This window comes from Mustela nigripes, chromosome 9 (assembly GCF_022355385.1).
Source record: "Mustela nigripes isolate SB6536 chromosome 9, MUSNIG.SB6536, whole genome shotgun sequence".
Lineage (NCBI taxonomy): Eukaryota > Metazoa > Chordata > Mammalia > Carnivora > Mustelidae > Mustela > Mustela nigripes.
Window position 1 is genome coordinate 13,476,344 of NC_081565.1, and position 22,322 is coordinate 13,498,665.

At 54.2% G+C, this 22,322-nt stretch overlaps 1 protein-coding gene across 9 annotated transcripts in view; it reads left to right on the top strand.

Moving 5' to 3' along the window:
- Positions 1 to 2,672: 2,672 nt before the first annotated feature.
- The window catches only part of TRAF1 (TNF receptor associated factor 1), a 21,855-nt gene continuing 2,205 nt past the window's right edge, over positions 2,673 to 22,322 (top strand). Inside the window, exons 1-9 of one of the 9 annotated variants that reach the window (XM_059410911.1) lie at positions 4,572 to 4,653; positions 4,902 to 5,020; positions 5,357 to 5,612; positions 5,715 to 6,111; positions 8,073 to 8,157; positions 16,757 to 16,822; positions 17,281 to 17,691; positions 19,183 to 19,360; positions 21,232 to 21,380. In XM_059410911.1, coding sequence (XP_059266894.1) covers positions 5,972 to 6,111; positions 8,073 to 8,157; positions 16,757 to 16,822; positions 17,281 to 17,691; positions 19,183 to 19,360; positions 21,232 to 21,380 — 1,029 coding nt within the window. In that variant the 5' untranslated portion in view covers positions 4,572 to 4,653; positions 4,902 to 5,020; positions 5,357 to 5,612; positions 5,715 to 5,971. Of the gene's footprint in view, positions 2,695 to 4,564; positions 4,741 to 4,901; positions 5,076 to 5,103; positions 5,214 to 5,356; positions 5,613 to 5,714; positions 6,112 to 8,072; positions 8,158 to 16,756; positions 16,823 to 17,280; positions 17,692 to 19,182; positions 19,361 to 21,231; positions 21,381 to 22,322 lie in introns of those variants that run through there. The other 8 variants (XM_059410910.1, XM_059410908.1, XM_059410907.1 and 5 more) reach the window with 8 other exon arrangements.

The following is a 22,322-nucleotide window of genomic DNA, read 5'->3' on the forward strand; positions in this document are numbered from 1 at the left end:
CAGGAGAGAATCCCTGTTTCCACATTCGGAACCTGAACACAACTCATTAGGCCCATGATTTTTAAACCATGTCCCTGGGACCCAGAGGTCAGGATGGGGAAGACAGAAGCCCAGGGCAAAGGTTCTGGGCCACCTGCTCTGCTTAACAGAGCATCTCTGCCTCTAGCGGGTTTGTATATTTGGATTCCATACCGAAAGCATTCAAAGACACAGTCCTACAGCTAATACAAAGTTTGAAAAACCCAACACATTCTATGAACTGTAAGGTCATTTGCCTCTATCAAAAAAATCTATGAACTGTTATTTTTTGAGCCATTATCTAAGCACTCGTTTATTCATCTTCCAACTCCTCCTGGTTTAGAGGCAAGGAAAAAAACGCACAGAACACAAGTCTGACTCCTAGTCCAGTGCTCATTCCGATATATAAATAGATGCTCCAATATATCACTACAGATTTCCAAGTGGGGGGGCAGAGAGAGGAAGATACAGCTCCTTTTCCTCCCAGCACCAAACTCTCAGAGCTTTGTCAGTTTTTGCCAGTTTTCTAGACTCCAGAAGCCAGGCTGCGGACATGATGGGATCGCAAAGGCAGCGAGGCTAGGCAGGCAGCTTCAGTTTCAAGACCCTGGTAGCTGAAAGATAGGGACGAAACTGGAGAATGGAGCCTTTTGGTGCCTCCCTCCTAGGACCAACACAGCAGACAGGGATGTGAAAGGGGCCGCCGAGGCTCAGATGTTCCCCACTTCCCCGATTTGCTTTCTGGTTCCTCAGTCACGGCCTCACACTCAGACCACCAGATCTTACGGCGTAGCCAGATGGACTACATTTCTTTTTAAACTTATTTTTAGAGAGAAAAATTTTCTCTCCTGGGTAGAGATGAGTGGTCTCCGAAAGGTCTCATTTCCTCTCTGAGTCAGGTTCAGCCTCCTGAGGCTTGGCTTTTAATTTCTTCAGCCGTGCTATTCCCTGAGCACTCGGAGATCCTCTGGTGATGCCCCCTCCATTTCAAGAGCCCCCCAAAATAAGCCAAATGACTACAGATAAGTTTTTGGTACTTTCCAAAATTAAACTATTTCCCTTGGTAAATTTCCACCAAATGAGCTCATTAATTTGAAAACAGGAAGTGACACATGAGGAGTGTGAGGTCAGGTTGCTTGTTCACTTACATTGCTCTATTTTGAGGGCAGAGAGGACAGGGTGGTTGGGACAGAGGTGGGACCAGAGAATGGCTTTTACTGGTCCCACATCCTTCGTGGACTGGACCAAACTTCAGTGAATTTTTAAATCAGAGACTCAAAACTCAATCCTTTCCTCTTAGAATGGAAAGCCCCTACAGAGACCACCAAGGGTCAGCTTCCCACAGACGGCCTCTGTGGGAGGCCCTGGAGAGCCTCTGCTTGTTTGCAGGCAGGTGTCTCTTCTCCAAATAGGACCGGAAGGCTCTCCTTTCACCAGCAGGGCTCTCTGTCCTGAAGCACCAGCTGCTCCCTCAGAAGCCAGAAGCTCTGCTCTGGATGGATAGGAGGCTTAACTACCTCTCATGAAACACACACACACACACACACACACACACAGAGACCAGGGATGCCTGGGTGGCTCAGTCAGTTAAGTGCCTGCCTTCGGATCAGGTCATGATCCCAGACCTGATCCCAGGGTCCCAGGATCCAGTCCCACATGGGATTTGCTCAGTGGGGAGTCCGCTTCTCCCTCTGCCTGGCGCTGCCCCTCCTGGTAGTCAGTCTCTCTCTCTCTCTCTCTGACAAATAAATAAAATCTTAAAAGAAACAAACAAACAAAACAAAACCAAAGAAATAAAACACAGTTCCCAACTCCAGTTGGGTATCAAGACAAAAAAAAAAAAAGAGAGAGAGAGAGAGAGCGAGAGAGCGAGCCCCTGGTACATAAAGAGAACGTAATGGATGCCTCTGAGTAACTGAAACAAAACCAAATCAACAAAGTGGACAGCCTCACTCCTCCCTCAGCTACCGGTACCGAAGATTTTAGAGGTCTGATGCAGGAGTCTTTGACAAACTGATGGAAAAATAAAGATTGTTTGTATCTTTTAAACAAAAACTCCACCCCAGCACTAAGTTCCATAACTATTTACTGATATACACAAGTTCATAAAGAATAAGTGCCCGTGAGCGTGCGTGCGTGCGTGCGTGTGTAGATGCAACCCGACAGGGTTCCATCGAGTTCGGTGAAGGCCGAGCGCCTCTGGAGCCGCTTTGCACCGACCGCCCCCAACCAGGAAGCTTGCGCGAGCCCCGCACTGCGCCGGGCGCTTTGCAGGAATCCAGGAGAGCCAGGACCGGGGCTTTTGCAACTGCTTCACCCCATCCCCACGCAGGATTTCAGGCAAGCGGGAGACGGGGTCAAGTCCCAGGTCTGTTTTCGTTTACTCTGCAAATGCTTTGCTGAGCTCTGCCTCGGCGCCGGGGCCACGGCGGGAGAGAAGGACAAGGGCAGCAGTCAGTACCCAACGCTGCAGACGCGGCCCCCAGCCTCAGTTTCCCCCGGGGGGGCGGGGCAGGGACGCGCTCGCCCCGCCCCCGGGGCGGCCCCGGGAGCCGGAGGAGGCTGCGAGGACCCGCCCCCGCCCTCCCCGGCTTCCGCCTCCCGGGCCACGTCCCCGGCGCCCCACCGGAAGCTCCCGGCGGGCCTTGGGGAGGCGGTGGCGGCGGCGGCACAGAGGTTGGTGGGGCTGCACCCCGCCCCGGCTCTGCCCGAGGCTCTGTGGCCCCCGCCCCCACGCTCCCCGGCCCGGGACGCCCCAGCTCCCGCTTGCTCGGGAGGGGGCTCCCCCAGTGCAGGCCTCCCCGCGCGGCCCGTGACCAGGACGCCACCGCTGCAGAGCCCGCCCCCGGACTCCCTACCGCAGCGCTTCCTGCGGGCAGCCGGGGCAGCCCAGGGGTTTGCCCATCCTTGACTAGTCGCCCGCGCTGCCCCGCCCTCAGCACGGGGCACGCACCTGGATCTGTGGCAGTAGCGAGGGGACAGTCACTCGTCCCGGGGCGGGGGATGCACGAACGGGGCTGGGCGGGGGGGGCGCTGGCGGTCACAGACAAGCAACCCAGCGTCGTTGAGCCGGGCAACCGGGGTGGGGGTAGGGGGAACAGGGGCCTGTGCTCAGGTTGGGAATGCGTCGGGATCGTAAAGCTGGGCGCCCAGCCCCATTCTGGGGGCAGACCACCGAGACTCCCAGGAGTCTGGTCCAAGTGCACCCCAGAGGTCAAGTGGAAGGCTGGTGGGGGGAGGCGGCACCGAGAGACTCCAACCTTGCGGATCCCTGCGGTGTAGTCGGGGAGATGGGAACAATGGAGGTTCAGAGTAGAAGAGAAAAGGGGTGGAGGAGAAGATGAAGAGCAGCCAGTGGGTGCAGAAGCGGGGGGTTGGGGGGGGAAGGAAGGGGATTTGAAAGGAGGGGCCAAGAATGGTGTCAGGTGCTGGCCAGAGGACTGTTAGATAGAAACTGGGACGGCCCATGCGCACCGGTGACCCCAACAATGAGAACCTTGGGGAGATGGTTTCAGAGACTCAAGGGAGGAATTCTCTGCATAGACAGTCTTTCCTACAAGTTCTGTTTAAGTGTGGAGAGAGTGTAGATGTGGGAGAGGACTTTGGGGAAAGGGTAGAATGTGTGGTTAGAGCACAGGCTGAGTTCAGGAATCCCCACGCACCATCTGTGGGACCCTGGGCAAGTCACTTAACTGGTTTGTAAAATGGGATGATGAAGACAGTCCCTGCCTCAAAGGGGTCATAGGATTAGGTGAGGTGGTTAGAAGTACTTAACACAGCACTGAAGTGCTGCACCTAGTATTTCTCCCTTTTATTATTGGAACAGCTTGGGGACATCTTGATGCTGATAGGGAAGATCTGGTAGAGAGGGAGGCATTGAGGACAGAGGAGAAAGAAAGGAGACCAGGGAGAAAGGGACTCAGAACCTGGTTGTGGAGATAGGTGCCAGTCTATGCCACAGGAAGGGGAAGAAGGAATGCAGGGAGCTTTACAGGTTTGGGGTATGTGGTTAAGGGTACGCCTTTCTGATAGGCCTCCTCTGAAGTAGGCCTCAAGGTCATCTGCTGAGAGGCTCAGGCCACAGCTGGCCCAGGTGGGGGTGGGCATCCCAGTTTATACCTGTAGCAGTAGGTGGCTATGTCCTCTTTGCCAGCTGCCCAAGTATCACTCCAGGGAATGGGGGCAGTTGAATTTTTTTAGGGGCAGAGGACATCTGGCCTGCCTTGCCCACTTACAAGGCTCAAGTGAAGCTGGTGGATGTGGAAATACTTTGGGAGCATAATGTACCATCTTAATTCTTTTCTTTGATCTTGAGGAGCTGGAAGGGCTTTGGCCATTATTGGGATACAATGTCAGAGCCTTCCAAGCACTTGGCTTGGGCCGTGCACCATGTGAGGCTTCCGCCCACCCACCCCCCTCACTTGGTCACCACAACAGTCAGGTAAAGTAGACCTTATTATTCTCCCCCCACTTTACAGATGCAAAGACTGAGGTTCAGAGAAGTTAAAGACCATGTCCCAGGACCTACAGCTCGTACGTGGAAGACTTAGGATCCCAGCTCAGATCTGTCAGACTTCAAAGCCCAGGATTTGAAACCAGCATGAAAACTTGCAAAATGCAGCAGGACAGGAAGAGGTGGAGGGAGTCATCTTTTGCATTTGGTAGATGAGAAAACAGGCTGCATGCTCTGGCGCCCAGTCCCGGCTCTGTCAGCCCCACCAGGTCACCTTGCTTTCATCTCTCTTCTGTGGGTAGAAAACACAGATCTTAGGGTTCTCAGACCTTGTGCCCCGGCCATTTCCCAACCAGGGGCTTGTGACTTTGGACGAGGCCTCTTGTTTCTCTGTGCCTATGTGTTAAATTCTTGCTATTAAATTCCCCAGCAGGTCACTTTGAGGAACAGGAAGGAAAATGTTGCCCGGCCCACAGTAGACATTGCCAGAAGCCACACAGCCGTGGATCTCCCTCCCACTCAGCCATGAGGCCAGCTCCCTGTGACCTAGTATTTATGGAGAGCTTTGTTCTCAGGGCTGGGGAAGTGGTGGCGCCTGACCCAAGTGTGTGGCCACTTATGATTTCCTGAGTGGGGAAATGGGGGGAGGGCCTGAGCAGTTCATGGTCCCGAGGCTTTGCTTCAAAGGAGCGGGGAGGGCCCGGTATCATCAACATGACTGATGAGGAACGCCATGGGCAAGGTCGGAACATCAGAAGCCTCCCAGCTGCCTCGGGTTGCCTTGGCCATCGGGGTCCCAGAATCTTAGAGCCCAAAAGGGCTTGGAGACTGCCTGTTACAAGTCTTTTTCTTTTCTTTTCTTTTCTTTTTTTTTTAAATAAACAGATGGGGTTATCAAGACCCACTGTGAGGAAGTGACTTTCACCTCGGAGAAGCTCTGGCCAGGACACAGCTAAAGCGTCTGGAACTTGTGTTTTTGGACCTGCGTCCAGAACCCTGGGGATTTCCACCAGGGCAGCGAGCACCCCCACCGAGAATTCTAGGCTCTCTCAAAGTCCCAGGGAACACAGAGGAGCCCCCAGCTGTGACTCTCTGCCGATGTCCCCAGGGAGGAGGAGGAGGAAGCCAGCAGCAGCCCAAGGTGCTCAGACAGGGAAACTCTGATGGCAGGCAGTTCCTGAAAATCTGGGGCCCACTTCTTTTTTCTCTCTGACTTGTTTTCTTTTTCTCTCTCACTTCAAAGAATGACTGGACACTCCTAAAGCCTTCTGTCACCATCCAGGGGATTTTTTGCACCACAAAGGGTAATTCCTGCCCCATCCCTGTTGTGACTCAGCTGTGACGTTGAACCACACAAGCCTACGAAGAGATAAAGTCATCAGACTCCTGCTCGCCAGACAGATCTCACCTCTCCCCTCCGCAGCTTCCACAGCTTCCACAGCTGGTCTCCTCCCCACAGTCGCGTAGACCGGGAGCCCCTGGCCAGCCTGGGACCCCAGGATGGCCTCTGGCCCAGCCAGCAGCCCCCGCCTGGCCCCCGATGAGAACGAGTTTCCCTTTGGGTGCCCCCCCACCGCCTGCCAGGACCCACCAGAGCCCAGGGCCCCCTGCTGCGCCGCCTGTCTCTCTGGGAACGTGAGGTGAGGGCCTGGAGGAGCAGGGCTGGGTGTGGAAAAGGTGTCAGGGAGGGGCCCCCAACGGGAGGCAAGGGTGAGAGGAGCTGGTGGCTTTCGGCAGGTGACTTCACCTCACTGGGCCTGTTTCACACCCTTTCCTTGTCGTCCCTGGCCCCAGCTGGAGTGACGGCGGGAGCAGCAGCCACGGGAAGGTGTGTTCGCTCCCACAGCAGAGGCCGGCTGGGGTGGAGGGAGGGAGAGAAGCTCTGCCCTCAGTGGGGCCACTGGCTGACTGGGGGGCCTGGTGCTGTGGGTCCAGCACCCTGAAGCCTCAGCTTTTTTGTCTGTAAGAGCCCTCCAGAGCTGGTTGCTACCTCCCGGGGTTGATACAAGGCCCAGCCAACAGTATGTGGGAAAGTTCTTAGAAGAATGAGTAGACGCTCCCTTGGTAAATGCTGCTGTAAAGTCCATCTCCTTCCACGATAGCACGCATCACCTTGTGCTGTCTGCTGGCAACCCTTTCAAAGGGGACACACAGCTAGATTTATCCATATAGTATATGAAATTGCATGTCTCTATATAAATACGTGCTTATGTAGAGTACACATTTTATATGTGTACAGAATATATATAATCATACATTTTGTATAGAATATGTAAAAATATGTATGTTTATATGTACAGTATGAATATCTCAGGTGTGACATTAATATGATCGCCAGCATCCCATTTTAAGCAACTATTACGCACCTACTGTAGGCTAAGCACTGTTTCCTTGGATTGTGGGAGGTGCCTGGCAAGGTGGCTACTGTTACTCACCTATTTTACAGATGGGGACAAGGAGGCCCAATAGAGAGACTAAGTCAGCTTGGCCCAGGTCAGATTCCTGGCAGAGATGCTCCTAGTGTCTGCCATGCGCCCCCAGTGTGACCTTTGTTTGGGGTTTTACAGCATCAGAAGGTGGGAAAACTGAATCAGGCAGACTTGTGAATTTCAAAGGCTCTGACAAGGGCTGCTAGAGGAGGGGAGAGGATGTGGCTGTGGACGAGCCAGGTGGGGCGTTGGTGGGGGGCGGGGAGCAAAGCTTGACTGCTTGTACCATCGAGCTGTTGTTTCTGGGTTCATCTCAGGCTCTTGCCATGCGTCTCTTGGCTTTCCTCCCCATTCCTCCAAAACGTGCCAGAGCCTGGGATGGAGCTCTCTGGGTGTCGGAGGGACCCAGGCCTGAGGCCAAAAGAGCTCTGCCCGGCTCCTGACTCTGTGCTCTTGGCCGACAGGCATGTCCTCGTGGCCTCAGGGCCTTGTTTTCCTCCTGGGTAGGATGGGCCTGTAGGTAGGAGCCAATGGCTCTCGCTGTGGGTGGGCAACACTTGGGAGCCTTCTGAAAGCACATAGGGGCGTGGGTCACTCTGCTCAGGGTCTGACACCCACTCCTGGTTAAGAAGCTGGGTTAGTTCTCCGAGCCCCCTTCTTTGGATTGACTATGGTCATCTGTCATTCCTGAAAATCAGAGACCCGAAGCCAAGAAGAGCACATTTAGCCACATATGGGCCATCCCTTATCTGAGCGCCCCGGGTCAGATGTATTTTGAAATTCAGAATCCTTCAGATTTTAGAAAAGTGAGGCAGTACATTGCTACATCATTCTCCCAGCAGAAACTGGGGCAGTTCCTTATAATCCAGCATAATTGATGTTTCCGCAGCGAGACAGAAATAGACCCTTCAGTGGGTAAGTATGGGTGACGACAGCCTCTGCCCCAGGTCAGTTGGCTGCCAAGTAGGCTCACAGCAGACTCCCAGGAGATATCGGAGACACCCAGTACTTCCGAGGCTTGGGAGTAGTGGGTCTGGGATTGGGGAGAGCCGGCTTACTGACATCAGCTGCCACCCCAAGCAAGGCCCAGGCTTTTAGAGCCATCAGGATGGAAGGTGGCCCCAGGAAGTCATGGATGCTTCACTCAGCAGGCTTTGTTCATGTGTCCCCAGGACCAGCGAGGACCAGATCTGTCCAAAATGCAGAGGGGACTGCCCCCAGTCTGTAAGCCCAGGAAGCCTTCAGTCTCAGGACAAGGTACGTGGCACAGCCAAGAAAGGGGATTTAATTAATTTCTCCTCTTGTCGAGGTTGAAGCCATTAGGCAGCTGCCCACAAAGTCCCAGGCAGACACCTAGCTGCCCGTCGTCCAGGGTCGAGATTAAATTCAGGTTGTAAGCAGTGAGGAGCCCGCTGTTCACCATGGCAGAGTGGCTTGTCAAAGGCACCTCGCTGATGTGCAGCAGATTCAGGGTGAGAACACCAGTCTAGACCCCGGCCTGTGGGCCAAAGCCAGCTTGCCACCTGGTTGTATCTGACCCGCAAGCTAAGAATGGTTTTTATATTTTAAATGGTTTGAGAAAGTCAGAAGAGTGGCATTTTGTGACACATGGAAATTTTTATGATATTCAAACTTCTGTGTCCACAAATAAAGTTTTATTGGTACACAGCCCCAAACACTCATTGATGCATGGTGTATGGCTGCTTTGGCCCTGCAACGGCGGAGGTCAGTAGTTGCAACAGAAGATGCGGCTCCCAGTGTTTGCTCTCTGGCCCTTCACGGCGAAGTCTGTCCTCTTGATCTAGACAGTTCTTTCTGCTCCGTGTGCCCTCAGAGAGGGAGAAATCCTTCTCAGCTCACCTGTGGAGCTCAGCCAAGCTGTGCTTCTAGGAATAAGAAACGGCTTTGGCAGTGTGATGGGCCAAAGAGACATCCTTACGTGCCACAGTCTAGAACTCTAGCCCTTCTGAGTTGGAAGAGCCCTCACAGGTCTGTCTGTCCAGGGCAGAGGCTCCCACAGGCCAACCACACCTGGTCCGTTCCTGCCAGGACATGAAAAAGTGATAAAAGTAAGGATATTGTAGTGAGTTTTTAAAAACTGAAACCTTTTCGTTCATAGAATTAGCCTTTGTTCTGGGGTTATATCCTCCCTGTACATGTCTTTGTACAAATGAAATGATGGTGGTAGTCGATGATAGGATTTTTGATAACGTCTTTACTTGGTAAAATAAAAAACAAAAAAATGGCAATCTTCATGTTTATCCAACAACTTAAAAAAAAAAAAGTATTGGCCCAAAGCTGTAAGAACTGCTGCTCGAAATCTAGTCCCCGGTCTTAGACCTCAGGCCCCCAGCACCCACTGGGGAGTCTCAGCACAAAACTCCCTAGTGTGTCTCACCATTTGGCCTTCCTCCCTCTCAGGGACTGCTTTCAGCCAGAGCTCCCTCCTTGCCCTAAAACCACAGCCCAGCGCCCAGGAGCCTGGTGTCCAGGGATGGCATTGTACGTTCTGTACGAGGCCATGATCGTGCTCATGCCTGTTTCTCCATCTGTGAAATGAAGAAGCCCAGGTGGTCCTACAAGGCCAGTCCAGGACCTGTGATGTCCGGCTGACCTGTCCGTGGCTGGCTGCGAGGCCAGAGGCGGACAAGTCTTCACACCTTCTCTTTTCTCTGTCCTGGGCCGCCCCCCCCCCCCCCCCCAGCTGCCTTCAGAGAGCTGGAGGAATTTCCTGCCCCCAGGAGAGCTGGCCTTGAGGGCTCTCCCTTCCTCTTCTCAGCCCACCAGGGAGGGGCCCTCAAAGGAATAACATAAGGACCCGATGCATTTTCCCGGAACTCTGCACTCGGCCGCATGGTTAAGAGCTAACTGGTCAAACTGACCCGTGGAATGGCTTCCCAGGACTCTACGTCTGCACGTCTCAGGGAGCTCACTCGAGAGCCAGCCGGCCGTACGCAGCTCTTGGTCTGGGCCGCCGTGCTCCCCTGCAAAAGGGAGCCCGTGTGCTTCCGGCCTTCTGAGGCTCCTGCCCGCTCGAGTGCACCAGGAAGATGGTTTCCAATTTGTCTTATTTTTCCCTCTTAACAAAATTAATGCACTTTCTTTGTACAAATCTCAGGTAATAGAGGGAAGAGCTCTTTTCCATCTCGTAATCCAGTGGTTTTAATTTTTCATCTTGGTGAACGAGACATCCGATGAGAGTACAGGTGCTCGGATTAAGGGGGAGCCTGGCACCCGCTCCTTTTCTGCTGTCCCCGCCCCTGAGGGGCTCTGGCAGCTCCTGGAGCCCTGCAGAGTACAGTGGGAAGCTTGTTGCCTGAAATCAAATGAAGTGATTCCGATGGTAGACTCACAGATGCTCTGACAGCCTTCAGGGTGGGAGTGGGTGCTGCCTCCATGGGGGCAAAGGCGCAGCAGGCCTCTCGCCCCGGCTTCCCCACCTGGTGTGATCTTTATGCTCCCCCCCCTCCCCGTGCCCAGGGAAAAGCCGGGGTGGGGGTGGGAGTGCCGTGTGAGCCAGTGGTCTCACACCCGCTCAGAGCCACAGACCAGAAAGACCAGAGACTCCTCCGGCTCCAGACCCCAGTGGGAACTTTGGGGGACTTTTGAGCAAAGGAAAGCAGCTGATTAGAAGTCAGTCCTCTGCATATGTGGTCATTCTGAAGTTTGTGCCTGCAGGACAACCTGGGGGATGGGGGTGCGGGGTGGTCAGAGGCCGGCCCAGTCAACCCCGGAGGCTCCCAGCCTTGTGACCTTTTCCCGTGCCATCTGCTTATCAGCCTGTCCTCGGCCTCTGAGTTCATTAGAGGACTATTTCTTTCAGAAATGCTCACAGCCGTGGACTTGGGAGCTACTCTAAGACCCAGATATTAAAGGATCACTGCTGACCTAGTTAGAGGCCAGGTTCTCGCCTGGAATGACCTTCCTCTAGAAGTGACAGTGGAATAAGGAGCAACCAGTGTCTGGAAAATAACATTCAATTCTGTGTGCCTGTGACCCTGCAAGGGGGATTGTTTCCTTCACTCTCTTGCCTCAGAGATCACTCGAGGAGGCCAGAAGCAAGCTGGCCTCTGATGCCAGTGGCTTCCAGTAAGCCACAGGCTTGTGACCCCGTGAGACAAGTTCTTTGACCAAAGGGGACTCTGATGCTTGCGCTGTGTTCCTCTTTGTTTGTACTGAGCCGGAGTCTGTTTCTCTTGGGGCCACGAGAGGCAAGTCGGTCAGACCTTCCTGAAGCAGGCCCGCATCTGTAGGAGGACACTGAGCGTGTCCCTCGTGAGTCTGTCCCCAGTCTCTGTGCATCCCTTTATTGGCGTCCCTTGAAGTGTGTCGATCCTGTGACATCCTGGGTCATGAGTGGCGGTAGTATCCCTGTTTTGCCTAGACTTTAGGTAATACATTGAGGCTTAATGAGAGGGTGTGCCTGGATCCACGTCCTACCACGGCGGGAAGGCAGACCCTGCGCTCCTCGGCCGTTCCTTGGCCGTTCTCGGGGCTCCTCGGCAGTTCCAGACCCTGCCTCCTTGGCCGGTGGCACCTTCTCTTGGTGGGTCACCCCAAGTGTTGTATGCAGGTTTAAGTAATACTGTCAGCCCTGAGATCTGGAGTCCACCAGGTGCTTCGGAAAAACGGGAATGGGTAAGAGTGCTTTCACCTAGGACGCTGAGGCAGGGCTTCCTGGGGGAGGTGGCCACTGAGCTGAGCAGAAGTTGCCAGAGAGGAAACAGGCGATGGCACAGAAGAGGGCAGGAGCTGGCAGGCAGACCCAGACTGACCAGGTCCCCCTTGTCATGATGAAGGACTCCCTCAGCCCCAGGTGATCCCCGAGCAGGACCCGAGCCAGCCTCCATGTCCAGGGTGGCAGAGGGGTCACTGGGGTCAGTCTCTTCGTGCTCACATTCTCAGAAGTACACAGGTCCCCTAGTGGAGGGTGGGGGACCTCTTGATGGGACCCCCTGCTGACCCCATCACAAAGGGCCTGGTGAGCGCGGTGGCCAGGAATAGCACACACCCCCAGACTTCTCGGACACAGAAGGACAAGTGTTCCCCCAGGGCTAGGATTTTGTTTTCTGTTTCTGTTTCCTCCTCAGAGAAAATTCCTCTGTGGATTTTATTTTTAGCAGTTTGCAAGGCCGCTCGCAGGGGTCACTTACAGCACCAGACAGACCAGGCTGGGCCCAGGACAGATGCCCCATTCTTCCTCTGCGGCCCTGGCCTGATTCCCTCTCCCGACCCCTCCGTCCCCACCCTTCGGGTAAGGCAAGGACTCCCCGGTTGGGAGGAAGGACCCCGGTCATGGACTGTAGGTCTCCGGCCGCTCCTTCGCCTTTGCCCTGAACTGGCATCACCCCCTGCAAAGCGCTGGCCGTCCCTGAGCTTCGCATTCCCACTTTGACGAGAAGCAGAGCCTCTGAGCTCCAGCCTCCTCCTTACAGCGCTGTGGGAGCCGCCGGGACGAGCTCTCCCAGCTGCTGAGAAAGCGGCAGACCCTTGTAAGGTCTCGTAACTTGACCGGCAGACCCGGATCCAGGTGGGTCCTCAGGGGTCACGCTTCCTGTGACCACAGCCCGGCCCCTCCTCAGTTCTCCACCTGTACTGGGAGGAAGCTAATCTCAGCCTGCCCGCCTCCAGAGTCACTGCAGGGATCTTGTGAAAAAACACACAAGAATGCTTTGGTCCAGTTTAAATACAAATAGGTTTAAGATGTTCCTCATCTCCCCAAGGAAATCCAGTGGCGAAATAGGGTTTTATAGGATTAGTTATTAAGAGTTCAAGATGTGGGGCCCCTGGGTGGCTCTGGGTTAAGTCTCTGTCTTTGGCTCAGGTCATGAATTCAGGGTCCTGGGATCGAGTCCCACATCGGGCTCTCTGCTCCACAGGGAACCTGCTTCCCCCTCTCTCTCTCTCTGCCTGCCTCTCTGTCTACTTGTGATCTCTCTCTATCAAATAAATAAATAAAAATCTTTAAAAAAAAAAAAAAGTTCAAGATGTGAGAGGGGTGCCTAGTGGCCGTCGCCCACTGACTCCGGCTCAGTCAGTTAAGCATCTAACGCTTGATTTTGGCTCCGGGCATGATCTCAGGGTCCTGGGATCAAGCCCTGCATCAGGCTGTACACTCAGCGGGGTGTGTGCTTGAAGATTCTCTCCCTTTTCCTCTCCTCCTGCCTCTCTCGCTGCTCAACCTCTCCCTCTCTCGCAGATAAATAATTCTTTAAAAAAAAAAAAAAATTCAAGTGGGGAAAATTAAATGAGAAGCATATATATGAGAAGAAAAAAAAAAGATACCCCAAGGGCAGTGTTTAATCCATGGAATAAAAATACGAATAATATACTCCCATAGCTACTGCTTGTGGCTAACATTGAGTGCTGTGGCAGGCAGAACGGTGTTCCCCAAAGCTGTCCACATCCCAACCCCCAGAACCTGTGACTATGTTACCTTCCATGGCGGGATTCATCTGCTCTGGCTGCCATCATAAAACACCTCAGACTGGGCAGCAGGAACAAGAGAGATGTCTTTCTCACAGGTCTGAAGGCAAGAAGCCACAGGCAAGGGTAGGTTTTGTCCGAGGCCTTTCTCCCAGCGTGGAGATGCTGCCTTCCGTATCATGTAGTGTTCTCCCTGGGTGTTCTCTTGTTCGCCAGGACACCAGTCCTGTCGGAGCAGGGCCGTGCTGCTGCCCTCGTTTTCACTCCGTCTCCTCTGTAAAGACCCTGTCTCCAAATCTCCAAATGTAATCCTGTTCTTGGGGGGGTGGTTCCCAACAGATGAGCTGGGGGATACAACTCTGCCCATAACAATGGCAGAAGGGACTTTGCGGAGGTGATTAAATCAAGGATTAAATTGAGATGGAGAGATGATCCTGGATTATCTAGGGGGGTCCCAGATCATCACAAAGCTCCTCCTAAGAGGGAGGCAAGAAAGAGCCGGAGAGATTGGAAGATGCTGTCCTGCAGGCTGTGCAGATGGAGGAAGGGGCCGTGAGCTAAGGGATGCAGGTGACCTCCACCTGGAGAAAGCAAGGAAATGGAGTCTCCCCTAGAGCCTCCAGAAGGAACACGATCCCATCGACACCTTGACGTGAAGGCTTTGCCTTCCTGACCTATGAGATAATAAATTGGTGTTGTTCGAAGCTGTTAAGTTTGTGGTATTTTGTTACAGTAGCAGTAAGTAATGCCAGCGCTTAAGAATATTGTCCTACGTGATCCCTGCAACTTCATGGGGGTGGGGGGTCCTATTATCCCTATTTTGCATATAAGGAAACTGAGGCAGGGAGAGGTTAACAGGTCTCCTAGGACCAAACAGCTAGCGTGTGAAGTGACTGAAATGGGCTTTGCACTCCTCCAAGCTGACTCCAGGGCTGGCTGCCTTGACCTCTCAGGTCCTCCTGAGTCACCCTGCCCATCCTCCGTCAGCCACTGGAGGCCGGCCGTCGCCCACACCCCCATCCATGCATCGTTATACATCCAGACTGCACTTTCCAGGCCGCAGTGGGCTTTCAGGACACCAGCAGGGCTCTGCAGCCAAAGGAACATGGGCCCCTCCACCTGCGGGGATCTCTCCAGTTCTGCCCTCAGTTTTCTCACTTGCACCACCTTACCCGCTGGGACTCCCTTTAAGCTTAGAGCCCAGAACTTACCCTGGTCCGCTCACCCAGGAACCGGGTCCACAGCCAAGCCTCAGCTGGCCATTGGTCCTCCCCGTTCTGCATCAGAGGCTGCATCACGGCTGCTCCCCGAAGCCAGCACGGTCTCTGCCAAGGCTGCCCTCTGCCCCCGCCCCAGTGAAACATCTGTGTTCTATTCCTTGTCAGGAACAAGTTGTGCTGGAAGCCCAGGGCAGGGGATGAAGGGGAGGGCAGCCGTTTGCTGAGCTCTGCTCTGTCCCCCAAACCAGCGGTACTCATTAAACCCACAGCTCTTGCTTATTTTACTTTTAAAAAATAATAACTAGGGTGGCTTTATACTTGCTCAGCCCGAAAGATCTCTCTACCCACTCCTTGCATCCAAATCTGCCACCTTTTTGCCCCCATGAAAGCATTAAAAAAGAAAAAAAAAAAAAGCCCTTGGAAAATCAAGATTTTATTGCTATTATATTGCTATGCAATAAAATCCACTGCTCTTTAAGCGTACCGTTGGATGGATGCCAGGAAATGTATACAGTTGTGGGATTGCTACAGCACAGGGGGTGAATGTTTCCACGCTGGATAAAACCTCCTTGTGCCCCTGGCTAGGCCAGCGGCAGCCCCAGGAAGCCACGGATCTACTTTCTGTCACTCGACTTTCTTTCCTAGAATCTCGTAAAAACAGAGTCCTAGCGTGTAGTCTTTGACTTCTTGTAGTGCTTGACTTCTTTGATTTAGCAATAATGCTTTTGGCATTCCTCCATGTTACCGCATTTATTCATATTTTCCTCCGTCTGATGGCCAGGGAGCGTTGCACAGCACGGACAGAGCACACACTCATTTCCATTCACCGTTTGGTGAATATCTGGATTGCTTCCGGTTTGGGGCTGTTATGAATAAAGCTACCGTGAACGTCACATACACACACAGGTGTGTGTTTCAGCTTCTCTCAGGTCGATTCCTAGAGACAGAATGTGTGGGTGGTACGCGCCATATGAGCATGGTTTGTAAGAAAGTTGCTTTTTAAGTATGATTTAACTTTATGATATACTTGCATTAATTTTTCCAAAGTGGCTGTTCCATTTTGTGTTCTCAAGTTCCTCTGTATCCTCACCAAAACTTGATGTTATCATTCGATTTTGCATTTTTGCTCATCTCTTGAGTCGATAGCGTATTTCCCTGTGGTATTTCATTGTAATTTGCATTTCTGGGATGACTAGTGATGTTGAGTATCTTTTCATGGGCTTATTTGTCATTTAAATAGTTCCTTTTGGGAAGTATCTGTTCATTGTTTTGGCCATTCTAATAGGTGGCTTGTCTTATTTGTTGAATTGTAAGAGTTCTTTATATATTCCGGATACAAGCCCTTTCTAAATAATGCGTTTTGGAAAAAATTTTCTAGCGATCTCCCATGGGCTTATCCTTGGTAAGAGACAGTGCTCTGGTGTGGGACAGTGAGTGCCCTGTGGCCAGCTCCCTCGCTCTTCCTTCTTGGGCACATTTCTTCCCCTTTGTCAGCCTTGCTTCTTCATCAGTAAAATGGGAACAAAAAAAAAAAAAAACCTCTATGGCCATCCTCATGGTGTCTTTGGGGGCCCAGGAAATAGTGTGATCATGAAAGCATTTTGTGAGCTCCTCAGACCTATGAACAGGTTAACAGTATTGTCTAGTTGCTGCTGAATACTGAATCCTGTCTGCATTGCTGCCCTCAGGCTGTCCTTTTTCTGGAAGGGACGGCAGTGCAGAGCAGATGTGCCTCGGTCAGTCACGGGTAGATGGCTGAGGAGGGAAGCAGATGGGAATTGTGAGGAGAGCCCTCCTGGGCTTCAGGCGGTGCGAGGTGCCCTGTCATGCCGCCAGCATATCCCAAGTGTTTCCTCTGTAATAGACACTGCCCCATACTGAGAACACAGCTGTGACCCTCAAAGATCCCCCAGCCCAGTGGGGGCAACCAGTGAATGATGGTTGGAAAGCCAGGTGAGATATATCCTGACAGAAGACACAGCAACCCAGGATCACAGCAGAGGTCTTGATCCTGTGTTAAAGGAGGGGTCCCAGAGGGGCTGATGGCTTGAAAGGTGGAAAGGAGTCAGCCAGGCAGAGAAGGAACAGCATGTGCTAAGTCACGTGGGCCAGCCCAACTCCTGCCCTGGGGGAGCCTCATGCTTGGCAGAGAGCCCCAGTGGTGGCCACTGGGGACCCCTGTAACATCTGGTGACGATTATTGTTTCTAGGACCACCCTGAGGCGGCTGAGGCTGAAGCTGGGTGCCCCTTTGCTAGTGTTGGCTGCTCCTACAAGGTAAGCATCTGGGTGTGAGAAAGGAGAGGGGGCCACTGCAGTCCCAGAGCTCTGGATGTCCCTTACATTAATGGCTCTTCAGAGCAACAAATCCCACTATAAGTCATCTCCATACTTAGGGAAGTTCTTCTGAATGTCTCACCTGACCACTGTAGCATCACTAAAATACGCGCTCCCCCAACCCCTATGCCCCTCTCCGTGGTCCTGAATAAACGCCGCTCTCATGGGCAGGGCAGAATTGTTGCTCCAGAGACTGCGACGCACTTGGCTCACCCTGGGCATGTCTGATGCCAGGGTGCTGGTCCAGACCCCTCTTGTGACACACAAAGCATCTTCCCGTTTGCTGGGTAAATGGACCTGACTTTCCTTGGCAGCATTTGGGTAGCTGAACTCTCCCCCATTCCCTAGTTCTCCTCAACCTCCTCCGTTTTCACTGATCAGCCCCACTCTCTTGGTAGGGGAGCCCAAAGCTCCTGCAGGAGCATGAGGTCACCTCCCAGACTGCCCACCTGAACCTGCTGTTGGGGTTCCTGAAGCAGCGGAAGGCCCAGCAGGGCGTGGGCCTGGAGTCCGGGCCCATGGCCCTGGAGCAGAATCTGTCAGACCTCCAGCTGCAGGCGGCCGTGGAGGTGGCGGGGGACCTGGAAGTGGACTGCTACCGGGCGCCCCATGCCGAAAGCCAGGACGAGCAGGCCCTGAAGCACTTCATGAAGGAGAAGCTCCTGGCTGAGCTGGAGGAGAAGCTGCGTGTGTTCGAGAACATCGTTGCCGTCCTCAACAAGGAGGTGGAGGCCTCCCACCTGGCTTTAGCCGCCTCCATCCACCAGAGCCAGCTTGACCGCGAGCACATCCTGAGCTTGGAACAACGGGTGAGCGTGGGAGGCAAGTTCCCTTCAAGGTGGGCTCCGGGGGTCTCTGGGCCCCGTCTTGTCTCTAAAGCAGTGGACTGGCAGCCTTCCTTCTGAACATTCTCCCTGCTCAGAGTGTATGCCTCCCCCCTGCCCACCCCCCAAATGGTATCGTGTGTTCCAAGACCCTCGAGGAAGAGCACTGAATCCCAGGTGACAGCCAAGGTCAATCTCCCCCGCCCGGTGTGCTTCATTTGCTTTGCTTGAACTTCCCGTGTGATAGGGTCCTCACTTCCCAAGCATTGCATTCCACCAGAGGACGTTTTTCACAATGAGAAGGTGCTTCCTCACACTGAACCAAAATCAGCCTCTCTGTGTCTTCCCAGCATTGTTCCTGGCCCTGCGTTTCAGGGCCTACTGAAAACTTCTGCCTTCCAGTCCTTGTGGAAGCCCTTCAGAGAGAAGTAGTCCCTGCATATTTCCTTCTTGAAGCTCCACACCCCCAGTGCCTTCACCCCTTCCTCAGAGCAGCCGTCTTCATGCTGTCCTCATGGGCTATGACTCTGTCTCTGAAGGATTCCACACGCTCAGAGTGATGGTCCCAGACCAACTCCAGAAAATCCATCTACCTGACAGTTCTTGATTGAGCAGGACAATGTCCTCCCTTATTCTGGAGCTTATACTTTTCCTAATTTAGCCAGTCATCATGTTAATATTGTTTTCTTTTCTTTTCTTTTCTTTTTTTCCTCTGTCCAGCAACATTCTGTCACTGTCTCATGTTGTGCTGGGCTTGGATTTTAGTTTCAGCTCCACCGTTAACTTGCTGTATGGGTCTGGGCAAGTCACTTCCCCCCTCAGAACTTCAGCTTTCCCATCGGGAAAATCAGGGATTCAGTTTCCTGTAAGGACGTTCACTGCTATGCCTGCCCTCCCGACCTAAGCACACCCAAGAATAAGTCTGTGTTTTCTCAAATGTCAGTGGGGAGTGTACCAGTTACGTATGTAACGCTTGCCCCAGCGAGGAGGGCTCCCCAAGGCCAGCAGCCATGCCTTCAGTGCGTCAAGAACCTTCCTGACTCTGGTCTCACATGCACCGTGCAAGGCCTGAAGACAGAGAGGAGATGAGCATGGGCGCAGCCTCTGTTAGGGGAACCTGCCTCTCCGGTAGGAAGGGCAGAAAGCCGTATCTTAAGAAACTTCAGGAAGTGCCCTGCAGAACACCGCTGAGAGACCAGCGGAGCTGGGGCGGTAGTGGGAGGCTTCCCAGAAAAGGGCTCCATGAGCCAGGTTCCTGATGGATGAAGAGGAGCTGGCCAGGGGACTAGAGAGGGGCCATAGAGGTCCAGGCGGGAGGGACGGCACAGACACAGGCAGATCCATGTGCCTGAGGGAGGTGTAGTCAGGAAGGCATACTGGGGGCAGAGCTGACTCTGTCACCTCCATAACCTCCGTAACCCCACCCCGTCCCCACGCTGTGCTCTGGTGTCCCCCACTGAATGGGCTTCCCCACAGGTGCTGGAGCTGCAGCAGACGCTGGCTCAGAAAGACCAGGCCCTGGGCAAGCTGGAGCAGGGCCTCCGCCTCATGGAGGAGGCCTCCTTCGATGGCACCTTCCTCTGGAAGATCACCAATGTCACCAGGCGCTGCCACGAGTCAGCCTGTGGCAGGACCGTCAGCCTCTTCTCCCCAGGTACCAGCACCCCAGGGGCGCAGCCCGGCACGGGGAGGCAGACTTCCCTGGGCCCAGGAAAGCCGCAGGGACAGCAGCCAGCTCTGTGGCATCCTGGCCACCTACTATGCCAGGGCTGTGGAGGTGACAGGCTCGCCGCTCAGCCCCATGGAGCATGGGCGGCTTGGATCGGGCAGGCCTTCTGCCTCCCTGACGTCAGTCATATTCTGCAAATAGGAATACGGTTGTTGTCTTCTTCTGCGGATCTCGGTGTGGCAGAGGGAGTGTTCTGATGGAAATGAGAGGGTCACAGAGGATGCCCCCCACGGGCACTCCCCGGAGGACCCCCGTCCTCAGAGCACCAAGGGTCTACAGTAAGGCCAGAGGAGAATGAAGTGACCGACACACACACTTGTAGGTCGTGAGTCGTGTGTGAGCGAGCGCCGAGAAAATCCGTGTGGTTCGTCTCTGGGGCCCCCCAGGGGCCTGGCACTCTGTCGTGAAAGGAGTAGTCACTCGGATTTTTCTTTTGTTTCTTGGGTTTTTTAAAAGATTTGATGGATGTATTTGAGAGAGAAAGAGAAAGAGAGCACACGAGCCGGGGCAGAGGGAGAGAGTGAGTGAGTCTCCCCACCAAGTAGGGAGCCCACTGCGGGTCTTGATCCCAGGACCCCGGGATCATGATCTCAGCCAAAGGCAGACACCTGACTGACTGAGCCACCCAGGCACCCCAGTCCATGTGTCTCTTAGTTCCTTGGTCTCCACTGATGTAACGATGTGTGTATCTATTCATAAAATTCTCAGACCTGCGTGTTTTTCCTCTCGTCTCACGTGTACGCATCTAAGTAAGTTAGGAGGATTTCTGTGGATGACGATTTCCAGAGCCTGGCACGTTTCTCCAGGCTTCACACCCGTCCTGTCCCTCAGCCCCTCTGACACACCCTCCACCAGCAGGGCTGGGATCCAGGCAGGCCCGGGCCTTTGCCCCAAGCCACAGAGCAGGGCTGCCTCCCGCTGCCAGGCCCCTGCCCTCGGGAGCAGCCCCCTTCCTGGGGTGGCCTTGCCTCCCCCACAGTGCCCTCCCCACCCCGCCCTTCTTTCCAGAGAGGAAAAAAAAGCAGCAGTGTCTCTGACTTCCTGTTCCACCAAAATGTAAGGGGACAGATGAGTCAGACTGTCAACCCATCCTTCCTCCCCCTCTTCCTGCCTGCTCCCCCAGCCTGGCCCCCGCAGCCCTTTCCAGAGGGGCCCTTGTGGTGACAGCCACTGGCACCCACACTTGCATGGCCCTTTCAGTTGCCCGCAGGCCACTCTGCATAATTGGGGGGGGGTGGGTATGTGATTCATCCCCTGGGGGCCTTCGCCAAGGCAGCTGGTAGGCATGGGAGCTGCGCCGGGCTCCCCCAGCTTGCAGTGGTTGGGGTCACTTGGCCTAGGGCAGCAGAAAGAAGTCAGCACTGTGAGGTCAGAGTCCTAATTCTAGCTCTGCCCTCAGCACATTGAGCCCGGGCCCAGCCACTTCCCCTCACTGGGCTTGGTTTCCCCGCAGCGAAAAGCAGGTGGGTTACAGGTGTGGGGCAGGGCCAGCAGCAGCACCGCCCCGTTAGAGATGCCTGTTCCCGGGCTTCTCCCGCAGCACTCGGCGTCAAACTCTGGGCCCGGCACTCTGTGATTTGGACGGCTGGTTGACAGCCCCTGGGCTAGATGATCTCCAAGAGCCTGGCAGGGCCTCCTTGCCACTCTGTTGAGAAGAGAGGCCGCGCTCCAGCCCCAGATTTCTTAGTTTTGAGCCACTGACTTTGGGCATGCCTAACCATAGGTCCTGGTTCCCTGGTCTGTGAGAGCGACACCATCCAGCTCTGTCGGTGTTGACTCTGCCTTCCATATTTCAGCTTTCTACACGGCCAAGTACGGCTACAAGCTGTGTCTGCGCCTCTACCTGAATGGGGACGGGACGGGGAAGAGGACCCACCTGTCGCTCTTCATCGTGATCATGAGAGGGGAGTACGATGCTCTGCTGCCCTGGCCTTTCCGGAACAAGGTACGGGCTGGGCAGGGGAGGGGAGAGCCCGGGTCCTGGTCCTCTCTGCATTCTCGGTTTCACCTTTTACAAAACAAGATCCTGAGTCCATATCTAGTATCGATGGGCATCATGAGTCCAGGGGCTAACAGGCCTGGAGCAGTGCCCCCAGGAAGGCGTGTAGCAGTGAAATTCACCTGGAGGAGGTGCTGTAGGCCAGCCTGAACTGGCAGCGTTTCCAGAGAAAGGGAAGGAGGCCGGTGCCACAACAGCTCTGTGAGAATGGCCGGAACCCTGACAACGCAAGACGCTGGTGAGGCTGTGGAACAGCCAGAACTCCCAGTCACGGCCCGCCGGAACACAAGACGGTTTGGCAGTTTCTGACAAAACGAAACATACTCTCCCCTTCTGACCTCAAAGCCACCCTTCTTGGCCTATACCCAGATCAGCTGAAAACTTTGGTTCTCAAGAACCTGCCCACCAGTGCTTACAGCAGCTTTGCTGATAATTGCCAGAACGAGGAAGGAGCCAGACTCCCCTTCACTGGGTGCCTGGAGGCATGACTTGCAGGCATGGAGACAGAATCTTGGCAGTGCTAAGAACACAGGAGCCGTCAGGCTGAGCAGAGACCCACAGGACCCGGAGAGGCCTCTCCCTTCGTGAAAGGAACCAGTCCAGAAGGGCATGCACAGACTGCGTGATCCCAGCTCTGGGACGGTCTGGGAACGGCACTGCCGTGGAGACCGGAGAGATCAGTAGTTGCCAGGGGCTGGGGGAAGGCAGAGAGTGGCGTATTTTCCAGGCAGTGAAGCTCTTCCGTGTGCTAGAATTCTGGGTACAGAGCATAAGACCCAGAGTGAACTGTGGACTTCAGGTGACTCTGACCTGTTCATTGCTAGTAGCAAATGCTAGCACCAGGGGCCCGGGGGGGGGGGGGGGGGGGGGGGGGGGGGGGGGGGGGGG